This window comes from Corapipo altera, unplaced genomic scaffold (assembly GCF_003945725.1).
Source record: "Corapipo altera isolate COAL_440 unplaced genomic scaffold, ASM394572v1 22b, whole genome shotgun sequence".
NCBI lineage: Eukaryota > Metazoa > Chordata > Aves > Passeriformes > Pipridae > Corapipo > Corapipo altera.
This window is the reverse complement of record NW_020884876.1, coordinates 22,606,932-22,621,474: the sequence shown is the minus strand read 5'-3', so window position 1 is coordinate 22,621,474 and position 14,543 is coordinate 22,606,932. Positions and strand designations below refer to the sequence as shown.

Genomic DNA, 14,543 nt, shown 5'->3' with positions numbered 1-14,543 from the left:
AGAAATTTGATGAAGTGCAGAAAATGATTGGGATATTTTGATGTAAGTCTGCGGCACTGGCCATTGTAGAACAGAAGGGATTCTCTCTGGCACTGACTCACAGCTATGGACATTTGCCTGAAGCAGTGCTGGACTGTCACATACATACTGGTGCAAAGTTATTTGCAGCTGTGCAAAGCATCATCTTGGCAAAAACCAGTAGTGTCTTTAAGAAAAAAAGACACAGCTACTGTGTGAAGTAGGGCAAGTAAAAAGCTTTGTGGAGTCACATATTTTTGAGAGTGTTTTCTTCTGTCAGCTGAAAATCTCTTTTGAGTCAAGCTTTTCTGAACAAAAGTTCAAATCTAGTAAAAATCAGTGAGTGAGGGGAAAAAGTAAGTTATTAATTTGTTTTCCATGGGATTTGAACTATTTGCATCCATGCGAAAAGGGACGTTCTGCCTTAGAGAGCCCTCTAGCCGTGGTTGCATAATAAACGTGGGAGGGGTTGGGTTTGGGGTGGGTTTGTAGCCTGGGTACCTCTGAAAATAAGAAAGGTTTGGGGTTGGTTTAGGTTTCTAACTTTTTTTTTTTTTTTTAATGCAGAAGTTACATTTCTCCACTCTCATCAGTCATGGATTGAAATACATTTTACACATAACTGAAAGGAGCTTGCTAAACCCTTGATGAGTTTTGCATTGTCAAACATATATATAGAGAGAGATACCTACAAATTGAAGAATGGACTTAAATAGAAGTTGTGTTTTTCTATTGATTGAGACAAGTGGGAAGGAAAAGCATCACTTGAGTTTATAAAGTGCCCCTCTGACACCAGTAATACTATCTGTTATTGGAGGATAAAAACAACCTGAGGTTTTGGATTTTATTTTCTTATACCAGTATAAATAAGTAATGTGGTAAGACATATTTTAACTGGCTTAGGAACTGGTTCCAGCTTTCTGGATTATTTGTATACTTCAATATTTAATTCCTTTTTGTCTTTGTTTCATGAACTACAGTTTTGTAGAAAAAAATACTTTTAGATTAATGATGTCTGCCTATAATTTTGACTTTTCTCTCAATTCCAGTTGCTGTAAAGTTAGTCAAATTTAAGAAGAGATAGAGACAATGTGATGGTACATAGAATGGACTGCACATATCATAAAGTTGTGTTTTAATCAACAAGTATAAAATTTCTAGGGTCTCGTTAGGTGCTACTCTACGTCTAGAATCCTGTCTGAATAAAAATAGTGATGCTATGCTTTTCTGAGACATTCAGCATTGCAAGCTGACTTCTGTGGAAGCTGCAAGATCTGAGGTGCTTTTGAAAATCTTGCCAAAGTGTCAGAGGAGGAAAGCAAAGATATCAGATTATCACTATGCTTTTATCTTTTGAGGCAGGACTGTGGTGCACTAGGGAAGTGGCTTGGTTGCCAAATGGATCATCATTCCTTTTAGATCTCTCCCACCTTGTTCCTGCCTAATCCTCTTCTGACAAGAAAAATACTGTAATAATACAAGTACCCTGAGAGCTGTAAGAGTGAGTGTAGATCTGGGGTATTAAAGAAAATGTTTGCTGGTAGAACTATGACGTGATCGTGTGTAGTAATGATGACTACATGTTGTGACTGCACAAGTTTTATATAAAAATGTTCTTTTATATTCAAATGGCTGAAAGATGCAGAATGTCTGTTTTGGAGAGCTGAGGAGTGGGAGGGAATGCTCTATGAGTGTTTGACAGGTTAGGGAAGGGAGAGTTCTTCAGATATACTTCCTTTCTATAGGATGACTGTATTCCTCAATACTGCCTCTGTCACTGCATCCTTACTGCTGCTCAGAAGATACAGCTCTAGCCTGGGACCTGCTTGAACTGCCTGTGAACCACATACAACTGAAGAACTACTGGTTACTCATCCTTGTCACTTTTATACCCAGTATGAATACTAACCGGAGGCAAAAACTGTGTGAAGTGGGACTGATGGGAAACAGCTGGTTTCTGATACTGCATATGAACTCTTTGGGCAGGGATTTATTGCAGCTAATATTTATGCAGGATTTTTTAAAAGGTCTTTCGTTTAGTGTGCTGGTACCTCATCATCGAAGAGAAAACAATATTAGCTTCTGCTGCTTAGGTGTTTGAAAAATGCCCAGTAATTTTCTGCCCAGTAACATGCCTTGGAAAATTTGCCCAAAGTAAGCTTACAGGCATTGTGTTTAGGAGAGGGAGGGTATAATGGCTTGTAAGGCATATTCAACAATCATTTGCTGCCTACCAGGCTATTTTAGAAGTGTAGCGATTGAATTTTCTGAAAGTTATGCTTCACTTTAGAAAATACTGGAACGTGTTTTTCTTGTGTCTGTGTCAGCTTGAGAGCTTAACTCAAACAAAGAATTTTGAAGAAGCAGGTCTTTAAAGATTTGAAGGGATGGGCTTTAGAGTAAACACATCCTGCTTTTTAAAGAAACTGACATTTGTGTCTTTGTGTCATACTGCAGTTTTTTGTGCTTTCTGTGATGATGGGAATTAGTTCCAAACCAGGCTGATGATCAACTGAACTGAGTCAACTTTTGTTGAGATTTCCAAAGATTTTGTTGAGATTGCACAAGAGGTTTGAGGGAAAAAGTTTGGGAGCATGTGACAGTTAATCTCTTTAGCAGTAAGAATGAAGTTTAAGCACACTGTTAGAAATTTACTCAGTTCTGTGCTGCTCTTTGTTTTAAATAACAATCTCCTGCTTAGATTGGGAGCGTAAACTTCTTTCCACTTTAGTCCAATTAAATCGTGCTTGGAAGCTGTCAGTGGTGGGGAGAACTCCGCCCTACCCCCCTTCTTTTAATTGTTCAATGAGTCTGTTGAATAATGAAAGAATTTGCCTGACAGGGTTGTAGTGTTTCCTCGTCTTGATGAATTACTGCAGAGGATAAACGACACACTTTTATTGAAAATGCATTGGAATGACTCATCCAATTCCTCAGAAAGTGACAATGAAGCTCATTCAGCCTTTACACAGACTGAGCACAACATAGTTGCAGCTTACTTAATAACAGCAGGTATGAGCATTGGCAAATTGTTGTGTAACTTTTTAAAATAGAACTTGTAGATCTGAATGCTCATTTTGTACAGTAACAGTGATGGTATTTCATTTTGTATTAGACAACTGTCTGATGGCTTTTCTCCATGTTTACTGACAAGTTAGCAATCAGCTGCCTGACTGAAATATGCAGAAACATCTGAAGTGTGCAGAAACATCTAAGTTTTCTACTCTATATTTGAAGGCAGTGTTGTGTCTCAAAAAGTATATTTTGTTGATATGTAATTATAGAAGAGAGTGAGAATTAATTTCTGCCAGCTTGCAAAAGAGATAAAAATAGGGCATAGCTGTCACATCTTGCATTTTTCTGCGATGTGCTCGAAGCTATCTTGAGATTTCTCCTGGGCCACATGTTCGTAGTAATATATGTGTAGTCTGAGCATGTGAGCGGGTGTCTGTTAGGGGGATGTAAGGGGAAGGGTTGGAATGTGACTTAGAGGGAGGGAGCTGGTCATTAATCAGAGAAGAGCAGACTCCAGTTGCAGCTGTATTTTTCACCAATGACACATGTTAGAAAAACACACTGTGACTTCAGTGGTCTTTGGCTAAATGACTGTAGAATTATTTTTTTTTTCCGCCTCGAAAACTTTCTCATTGTGTAACCACAACTGCTTCAATAATGCTTTTCTGAAGCCTTGAGTGCTATAGCAATGAAATATCCACCTAACCAAAACCTGAAACCTACTGTGTTTAAAAATAGCCTTTTATACCTTTGTTACAGCAAATCAAGGCAGTTTATCAATATTTTATTAATAGACTGTACCATAAATTTTCTATGTTATAGTTAGATTTTAAAATACTTAAAAATATTAATTTAAATTTATATGAAATAATATTGCTGATGGTCATATTTTATTTAGCATATCTGTCTGAAGTCGTGAGTATAAAATTGCTGTTCTGGTAAGGAGGATATTTTTGGATGCAAAGACAATAATTTATTTCAGGTCTTTAGAGAAATTTGTAGAACAACTACACAGATCAGTAGACTTTTTTAAAGAAGCTGTAGAGATGGATAATGGTCAAGTATTGGAAGGCTAAATATGCTCTGCAACACTGTCACACTATTTGCAGATATTGGAACTATTTGCATCTATTAGGTGCTGCAAATAAGTATGATACCTGTTATATTTTGATTAAAATTTATTGTATTGTATGTAACAAGATGATATTTTCAGATAGTTTTGACCACTTGGTGTTAGGGATCAAATCTACCATAGATGATCATAGAGTGTCAATGGAATTGGCCAGAATCAACCCAGCTCTGCTTCTTAATCTTTCATGGTAATTAAATGTCTTAAAAAAAAAAAAAGTTGGATTACTTTGTGGGTTTGGGTTGTTTAAATTTTTTTTTCTTATTATAATTGGGGGAATCTAGTAAATCTTTACTTTCTTAATGAGAAATGTTTTTGACAGTAAGGTCTATTACATATTTGCTTACCCCAGCAAATCTCACATCTGGAAAATTTAAGCTGTGTTAATAAGCAGATGGCTAAAAATAAGAATGAAGTCCAGGTCCAGTTTTCATAATTATGCTACTTTTTAAAAGGTTTGAATGCCTTTCTTTTGTGTTCTAAGAAGGAAGTAATTGTTAAGTGTTGCATTCTACAGTGGTCAGTATATTAATTTTTGTGATGACAACAGGGATACCAGAAGCAATACTTCCTCATGGATATCTTTCTGCGTATAGTGCTGAAATGCTCTGGTATAATTTAAAAATGCTAACTGGTAAATTCCATGTTAAAAGTGGACCTAACCTTCATTGGTTTGATGCTACTATGTAGCATTGCCAAGTCCAATGCTAACCCATGTCCCTAAGCACCACATTTATACATCTTTTAAGTACCTCCAAGGGATGGTGACTCAACCACTTCTCTGGGCAGCCAATTCCAATGCTTGATAACCCTTTCAGTGGAGAAATTTTTCCTTATATCCAAAATAACTTCCCTGATGCAACTTGAGGCCATTTCCTCTCACCCTGTCATTTGTTATTTGGGAGAAGAGATCAACCCCCACCTTGCTACACCCTCCCTTCGGATAGTTGTAGAGAGCAATAAGGTCCCCCCTGAGCCTCCTCTTCTCCAGGCTAAACACCCCCAGCTCCCTCAGCCGCTCCTCATGAGACTTCTGCTCTGGTCCTTTCGCCAGCTTCATTATCCTTCTAATGGGCACTGCTCAACTGTTGTGCAGAGAAACTTTGTTCAGTTACTTGACCCGATTCTCAGAAACACAGAAGAGAGCATTTCTTATATCTACATGTTTTTTCTCATTTTATTCAAGATGGGATCCATCCTAAGTCTTAAATTTTATTCCCCAAAAGTATTTTTTCCCTATTATTAATTTGTTTAAGTGATGCTAACATTTTAAGTGAATATAGGCTTAGCAATTTCCACTTTTTCTTCCCTATTTTGGCTTGGTTTGATTCCCTCTCCCTCCTTAAATTAAGACTGGACTCTGAATCACTAAATTTAAGCATGTCTAACAGGATCTTTCCTTCACCCTGAGGCTATGAGTTTACAGTCCTGTTATATGTCTGATTTCATTCTTGATAGCTGTAATATCTGTTAAAGCATGCCTCATAAGAAGCCTATACTATTTTATAAACTTGTAATTCCCTTTTGCTACCTCTCTCCCAAGAGATGACATACTATCTGTCAACAGAAGAGCTGACAGAACTGGCACTGTGAGTGTTTTTTCCAATGATGTTCATTTCAGATCAGATCCTCAACTCCTTGTTTTTGTTAATTTTAGGAGCACATAGCATCACAGTGTCATTCCTGAAATATGTGGATATATGAATATGATAGCTGATGGCATCTGTGTGGCCAAAAGATGTTGGACCTTCAGCAGGAGGCCTGCACCTGAGAACAGACATGCTTGGTAGTTTTAAAAGAGATAACAAAGAGTTAATTTTAATTTTACCTCATTTCATTTTAAAATTACTGAATCTGATGAGAGAATTTATTTAATGTAGGAGATTGGTACTGATTAATAAAATGTTGCAGTGAAAATCCTTATGTGAGTTTTAGGTATAATAAAGAAGGTACCAATGTGACTGTGAAAGAAGATGGATCTGCTTGTGGAAGTCCACATTCAGTATGACAGCCACTCACTCGAGCTCCTTACAGAATTATGCCTCAGATCAGTGATGATGAAAACTATAGTGTTTCACTACATAGGTGAAACTTCTAAGATAAAACCAAACCAAAACAAACAAGAAACTAAACCAAAACAAAAATTCCGAGAGGCATTGCCATGGATAATGTGTTATTAGACTTCCAGCAGTATAACATTCCACTATTCACCTGGCAATTTAAGGTGCCCAGGCTATACAAATGTTTGTAAGCTTAGGATTTCCTTCAGTGATACTGTAGCAGTTGTGCCAGTCTAAGGAATCTATGAACAACTTACAAATTCCTCTTACTATTTGCAAGTTATTTTTTAATGTCTATCTTTGCTTGAATATGTTTGAATTCTCATTGTTTTGATAAGGGCTGTGAGTCTGTCTCTGCTGAGGTGCAAGGTGGAGTATTTAACCTTACTGTTTATTAAAGCTTGTATTAATATTGGGTTAGTAAAAATTTAGAGGATGAGAATTTGCTCTGGATACCTCTAAAACAGGCTGGAGTCTGAAGATAATAAAACCACAACCATAAAGAAAAATGTTTTGTGGGAATGCCATGTAAACTACTCCAAGAGTCATGCAGTAGGATTTGGCTAGGAAAGGGGAATGACAGGAGAAAAGGAGGTTGTGGATGCTTTAATATAGGATCACCAGATCAGAAAAAGCTTCCTGGTGCATGGAGTCCCGAAGAATGTCCTGGGCGTCTTGAAGAGCATTACATACAAAGCAAATTTCAGAGGGATGGAATGTGAAGGGAGGAGAATGTACATTTTAGCTTTATTACTGTTTTAGTACTTTGTTACAACTCTTTGGCTCCTGGACATTTTTTGTGTTGCCTAAGAACAGATTTCAGACACAGTTTGAGTCAAGCCAGACCAAAAAGGTTTAAAAATACAGAGGTTAGTGAAGCAGAAGCAAGTTCAGTCCAGAGCTGGACTTTTCCTGGGGCTATGACACAGCCCTAGAGCTTGTCAGGGAGAGGAAACAGCTCTGGAGCAGGCCCAGCCATGCCACTGTGACAGACTGTGCAGATCACCTAGACTGCTTGACAAAGCTTAGAAAATAAAATTTGCAGTAACCTGAGCCAACTCTGAGGCTAGCAAAGCTTTGGGACCTCATGAGCAGAGAGAAGAGTTAGTCTGGCTAGAATAGTGATACCAAAGTCAAACCTTCTACATCCCTTTTGCCCAGGATTATTGTCTGAGTGCTGGTGAAAACTACCTGCTGAGAATGGAAGACCTCAGATGTTGGCAGGAGACTTTTGCTAGATTAGGTGTATAATTTTTTTCCCCAATTTTTTTTTTTTGCCAATCACCAACTGTATTCTTTTTTATCATGGAAGTCAGCAATATGCTTGGTGGCCAGAGTGTTTGAAGCGTAATCCTAGATGCATTTGAACTTCTGCTGTGGTTTTTGTCATTGTATCGAAAGTCCCAAATTTGGCAAATGCTCCACTGGCCAAATTTGGCACTTAATGAATCCAAGTGAAAGTTGCCTAATTGGAAAAGCTTTTCTCTCCTTTTCAGGTGTCTATCCTCCTTGCAAAATTGCACTTGACTGACTTGCTTGTTTGGGACTTATATATTACAATAGGCTGCATTTTCTTCTGCATGTGTATTACTGGCTGGTGTGTATCTTTTGTAAACTTTCCCTTTTTCTGTTTTTACAGGAGTGATAAGCATTTTCAGTAACATTGTTGTGTTAGGCATCTTTGTTAAGTACAAAGAGCTTCGGACAGCAACCAATGCAATTATTATCAACTTGGCTTTTACTGACATTGGAGTTAGTAGCATTGGTTACCCCATGTCTGCTGCCTCAGACCTGCATGGAAGTTGGAAATTTGGATATACTGGATGCCAGGTATTGCAATTCAGTGAGAGAAAAAATTTGAGCACTTAAAAGCAAACTGACAAATAAGTAGTAGCTCTACTTGGTGTTAGCTCATTTAAGAGGTAAAATGGAGATGCAGAATTTGAGTGTAGACCTGAAGTCGATGTTTTGTAATGTCAACAGTTTCTGGAGACACTTTAAACTTATAATCTGTAAACATTAAAGTAGGGACCTTGTGGTCCCTACTTTAATCTCAACTAGAGATTTTAAATTAGCTTTAAGAAGGCTTACAAACTCAATCCCAAAATGAAGATGGTTATAGAAGCACATGCACATTTGATGACTTACTTGACAGTTAAAAGACTTTGAATGTAGCTAATGTTTCAATGATGATCTTAACAGATCTAATGAGTTCTCCTTGGAAATACATGTTCTTTTGGACAGGACTATTAGGATATCCAAAATGAAGACCTGCAAGGCTATTAGTCTCCATTAAAGACTTATCCTAGTTTTAATAGCCATCTGCTTTTAAGAATAGACTAACTGGAAAAATTATACTTTCGTAGGAGAGAGACGATGCCCTTCGCTCACTGTGTACTGGGATTTAAATTTACATTATTGATAGGCTGTTTGGCTTAAGTGTCCAGGAAGATGAGTAGTAATGTGAAGGCATATGCTGAAAATATGTCTCAAGGCAAACATTAGCAAGACTATACATTTTGGATGCTTATAACAATCTGACATCACTTGCCTCAGGAGACAGTTGCTTCAAGCTCAAAATTCAGTCACTGTTTGACAGGAAACTTCACTTTCAACGTATTTGGATCTGGACTGAGTTGTAGCATGTTCATGTTGATGTGAATTCTCACTGCCAGTGCTTTGAGAGCTAAGATCACTTGAAGCCCAACTCATGTCAACCTAAACCAAATGAATCCTGTGATCTGAGATGGCTGAAAGTCATGTGATCCTATTATAACTGCTGTTTGCATGTGGTCTGGCTCAGGGCTGTGTATTTCTGGGGTGCCACTGATAACATAGCCCTCCCTGTCATCCTTCCTGGTCAGGCTTCCCATAGGATAATGGGGCAGACGCATATGGAGCATGCTGGGATTGAAGCATGTGTCAGTCTGCAATAGATCTGACACACATAAAAATGGGGGTAAGGGGGTAAATCAGTGTGCCATATCTGTGAAATAAGTGTAGTTATCTCATCTCAACAGATGAGAGAGTAATAATTCAGAACCTCACATTTACTAAAGCTGTAACTCTTTTTGGTGAACCAAAAGCTTTTTGGGTTTCCTTAACATATATCGAAAACACAAAGTGAACACTTCCAAACTCTGAATCTCAAAATTTACTTATTGAAGTATGGTGTTTCTTTGCTTTTGAGACTTCTGCCTTTAGGATTTCTGATGTGCACACAAGCAGGTTGCTTTTGAGTGCAGGTTTACTTTTTAATGGGCTAGCTTCGAATTACCTGCATAGAATTAAATCCTTCGAGACGCTGCTTATGGAAGAGAGCTCTGGCTGAATGTGATGTGATGTAGTGCCTTTGATTCAGTACTCAAATTTGTGCTTTTATCTTTGAAAGATTTCTCAGGAAGGATTTTCTTGTTTGTTTGTTTTAATTCCAGATCTATGCTGCCTTAAATATCTTTTTTGGGATGGCGAGTATTGGTTTGCTCACTGTTGTTGCAGTTGACCGTTATCTGACAATCTGCAGGCCTGATATAGGTACTGTACTTATAGTAAAAAATCATTGGTGTTGAGCTTCTAAGAAATAAAAGTCTGATTTTATTTTATTTTATTATTTTCTCATTAATGACTCCATAGTCAATGCTGGGCATAATTTGAACCTACAGCACTTAGTTAAGTAAGTTATCTAGTTGGTGTGGATGGTACTGCTTGTGAAAACAAAAAATTCACAATTAGGCTGTTATTCTGTTTGGAAGTTATATTTTCACGGCTGTTTGCAGTCTTTAGAGGGCCATATCCTCATACAGAAGCACAAGAAAAGCCTCTAGCTTTGGGAGGTTTTGACCTTCGTCAAGCTGGTGTGTGCCTTTACTGTTGTGTTAACACCACAGGGGATGTTTTTCTCTCCTCTGCCACAGCTGTATTGTAACAGTTAATTCCTGCCTCTGCAATCTTCTAAGGATGTACTTGAATGCACTGTTGCATAATAAGCTTTTTGGCATGGGGTCAGGATCAGGTATTGCCTGTATGCTGAGAGTTGGAATGGGTAATGGTATTTAAGTGGCTTTAAAGGCTGGAAAAACTGAGATGTCAGTCAGCAGTGTGAAACAGGTATGCTACAGTGTTTGGGAGTGTAAACCTTTGAAAGGGTCATTATTAACCCATTATGTGCTTACTGGAAGCCACTTATCAGTCTAGTTTGACACAGGAAACAAGCAATAGATGACAACTGTTTGTGATTGTATGTGCTTGACCACAGGAAGAAGAATGACTACCCGTAGCTATACAGCTCTAATCCTTGCTGCTTGGATAAATGCAGTCTTTTGGGCTTCCATGCCTATTCTAGGCTGGGCTAGCTACGCTCCCGATCCAACTGGAGCAACGTGCACAGTAAATTGGAGGAAAAATGATGTGTAAGATTCCCCCTCACTCTTTCTTTTAACTTTGCTGTCTTACTGAAGTCTAAGATTATTTAATTCACCACTATATGAGCATAACTTCTTTCTAAAGTATGAAGCCTAATTTTTAAAAATAATTTAAAACAACGAAATAACATAGAGCAAGTCTAGAAAAAAAAAAGAAACCATAACAATTGAGCCGTGCTTCATAACTGCAAGACTTTGTAGTTGATAATAAAAACTAAAGATGAATTTCCTTATTATTTAAAAGCTTGTTATAAAATTTCATAATCAAAGCAAAATAATAAATTCTTTAGCAACTTTTCCTGGATGGCTATTTGTAAGTTACTCTGTTTTGTTTTTCTGTCTTATCAGGTCCTTTGTTTCCTACACAATGAGTGTAATTGCTGTTAATTTTGTTGTGCCCTTAACAGTCATGTTTTACTGTTATTACAATGTTTCCCGGACAATGAAACAATATGCCAGCAGTAACTGCCTGGAGAGCATTAACATAGATTGGTCTGACCAAGTAGATGTGACAAAGGTAAATGAGTGTGGGGGTTTCTTTAAGCGTGTTCTTTTGTGTTAAAGTCTTAGGGGCAAAGGAACAGTGCAGCCTTTTAAGCATTTCTGTTTAGTAGGTTCTCCTTTTTCTTTCATACTAAATAATAACTGAAATTGAGCCTTGGTGTAAACTCTTGGCTTGACTTTTAACATTAGATTCTTTACTTTTGGTCTAATACTCTTTCCAGATGAATAGCTACTTTAAAGGCTGGGAACATCATGAATTTTTCTTGCCTGTGCCCTCTGCCATTCCTCAGAAATATACCTCAGAGGTACCCTAGAAGAATTCTTACTCTCTGTACCTGCAGAGTCCTTAAGCTTTCTGCTAGGTTCCCAGATGTATTTGATCTGAAAAGGATTGGTCAACTCTGATTTGAACTCGTGACCTAGGAATGAAAGTGCATTTCTAGCATTCAAGCTGTGTGATTCCAATCCCTTGTTCTTTTCAGTCTAGTGAGCTTATCTCTTTCTTATGTAAACAGTAGCAAATGTGAGTTATGACATGAAATGAGGTATCCTGCCTGGAAGGTGGACATTCTTTTAATGTACAAGAGTCCTTAAGAAATCTTGAAGTTCACTAGCTCCTTTGATTTTGTGTAAAGATGTGATTGATGGTTGGGCATGATGAAAAAGTGAGAGAGAATTGGACAGAAGAGTATGTACCTATGTTTTTGAGTTCCTTATCAATGCAAACTTAACATTCTTTAGAAAACTTTATCATTGCTAAACTCTGAAAATAGTATTTTTACCTAAAAAGAATAAATTGAGCATTTTGCTTTTATGAAGAATTTTCAGAAAGCTTGAAACTGAGGATTCAGTTAAAAATTTAGACTCATGTTTGTGAAGAAAATACATTTTTCTGGGTTTGCATTTGAAGACACAAAGTTATGTTTAAAAAGAAAAAAAGATCGAAGCTATGGAGCTAAGCAGTATCCTCCTGTAGATTTGGACTGCTTGCTTTTCACAAATTAGCATCTTCTAAGCTTTCTATGCACCAAACTTCTAAATAAAAGTGTTATTTATAACATTATTATCAATGGGTATTGCATTTGTATTTAAATAGGAATCTTCTGTGAGACAGTCACTGCTTATTTGTTCATTATTCTCTAGAACAACTCATACAAACTAGCTGTTTACTTCTTGTTTCTCATTTTGTTCATCACCAAAAGACTGAATAAGGGTAGAAATAAACAGCACTAGGAAATCCTGTACATAAAGAGAGCCTGGCAGTTTTGTTTGGTTTTCTACTGGTTTGTTTTGTCCTCTTGATTTGAGCTTTCTATTCTAGTTTCCATTATTGATTCATGTCCATAACAAAAGCCAGAGAAGTCTGTCTCAGTTGATACTGTGATAGTCTCCTCCACTACTGCAGTTTGTTGCTGTTCAGGTTTAGCTGTGGCATGTTGTGTTCTGGCGTGTGAGCCCCACCATGCCCAGATTGTTCTCTCTGACAGACAGACAGAATATCAGATATCTCCTCAGTATGATACTTGAACATGGCTATAATTCTTCATTAAACCAAGCAGACATTTCTGGGTTCCTTCAGTATAAGTCCTAGAACATTTACTTTCTTTTATTTCACTGTACCATAGTTAAGCCATGTGAAATGTTTTTATTAACAGCCTAATTAAACACTTGGCTTAGATTTTTCTCTCTGTTCATATTTATTGTTTGTAATAGCATCCCTGAGTATCCTGTTATGGGGGTCATAATTCATGTGTGAAGTTGTCTCTGGTCATCTAAACTCCTGATGGAGAGATTTAACATAATCAGTAGCGCTGACTTTGAAGGAAGATTGTATGTAATGAAATGACAGTATGCCAGGTACATGGCAGTGAAGTGTGCTATTAAATCCCCTACTATTAAAGTGAGATTTCATTGTAACCTGTCAAAATGTGTCAGGTGTGCTTATTCATATATTATTTCATTCAGGATAGATCTGTTTTCACACAGGTGCATGTGCTTTTGTTATGAAGTTATGTTATGAGGTCTTCATCTTGAGGTAATACTGGTTATATGTCTGTTCCTCTTGTTTTACAGATGTCTGTGGTGATGATTGTAATGTTCTTGATGGCATGGTCTCCATATTCTATTGTGTGTTTGTGGTCTTCCTTTGGAGACCCAAAGAAAATTTCTCCTGCAATGGCCATAATAGCTCCTCTTTTTGCAAAATCTTCCACATTCTATAATCCCTGTATTTATGTCATTGCAAACAAAAAGTAAGTGTTCCTAATTTAGTACCAGTCTATTTCATGATTTTAGCATATCATCTGACTATAGAAGGATCACCTGTAATATATGACAAACTGATTAGTGAAGAGCAAAGGGTAAGCCACTGTTAATTTACCAAAGATGGCCTTTTGGACAGGAAAGTCTAAAATAAATTGTTTTGATCATCCTCAGAACATACTGAATTAATAAAATATTTTTGAGAAAACATTAACATAGCTTTTATAAGAGTTTTGAAAGTCCCTTTGTCTTTTCTCAAGAGGATTTGTTATGGCATTTGGGTTGCATCAGTAGTAGACTGGTTTTAATGACTGTGGCCAAAATGTGTGTGGCTTAGTGACACGTTACTTGTGTAGATTTTCTTGTTTGATTTGGAATGTATCATATTCTGAGTTATTAGGATGGATTGACCCTTTTCATTAAATTAAATAGGTTAAGCCTATTCCAATTTGAGCAAGCATAACACGTGCTCTAATCAAGCCAGTGCTTCTGACTGAGGAGTGGGTTTTGCAAAGAGGCATCCTTCCTTCCTCTGGTACCAACCTTCAAGCAGAGCCTGTGATCTCTGTCTGGGTGAACTTACCTGATTCTGCAGAATCAATGAAAAAACATCTGGGTTTCTTCCCTTTCTATAAGTTCGTCTTTGTCGTGGATGTACCCTCTCCTGGGATAAGCAAAAGCTACTGTGATCCCTGTTGTAGAAGAAACAATGAAATTAATTGTACATTCCTGTACATGGAAGTGAAAAAGACCCAGATCCTTTTGAATTCCAAATACACATCTTTTATTAAGTGAGTTTGAAAACTATTATAATAATTAAGGCTATCTTACACAACTTTTCTTTGCATTTTGTTCTCCAGCTAATGATATTTCTGTTTTTCCTTTCTTGTCCTTTGCAGGTTTCGGAGGGCGATCCTGGCAATGGTGCGATGTCAGACAAGACAAGAGATAACTATAAACAATGCTTTGCCCATGAGTGTATCTCAAAGTGCATTGACATCATAGAACTCCTGTCATTTGCCTGCATAAATTACGTGGAAAGGAGTGAAATCTGGGTTAAAGCTAATTAATCTTTTGGAATAATAATCTGTCCCAGCCAGCTGTTTTTTGTTAGTCACAGTAATCCTTTTAGAT

General features: G+C 37.3%; 1 protein-coding gene across 1 annotated transcript; it reads left to right on the top strand.

Annotated features, from left to right (window-relative positions):
- The first annotated feature begins 522 nt into the window (after window positions 1-522).
- RRH (retinal pigment epithelium-derived rhodopsin homolog) lies at window positions 523-14,543 on the top strand. Its single transcript, XM_027636349.1, has 7 exons — window positions 523-3,030; window positions 7,862-8,052; window positions 9,657-9,756; window positions 10,478-10,631; window positions 10,992-11,160; window positions 13,221-13,399; window positions 14,309-14,543. The coding sequence occupies exons 1-7, from the start codon at window positions 2,925-2,927 to the stop codon at window positions 14,412-14,414; spliced, it is 1,005 nt and encodes a 334-aa protein (XP_027492150.1). The 5' UTR covers window positions 523-2,924; the 3' UTR covers window positions 14,415-14,543.

Bases quoted from the DNA above. Each gene is read 5' to 3' on its own strand.
- RRH (XM_027636349.1), top strand. From the start codon at position 2,925: ATGCATTGGAATGACTCATCCAATTCCTCAGAAAGTGACAATGAAGCT. The intron at 3,031-7,861 runs GTATGAGCATTG...CTGTTTTTACAG, and splicing joins AGCTTACTTAATAACAGCAG to GAGTGATAAGCATTTTCAGT. The intron at 13,400-14,308 runs GTAAGTGTTCCT...TGTCCTTTGCAG, and splicing joins TATGTCATTGCAAACAAAAA to GTTTCGGAGGGCGATCCTGG.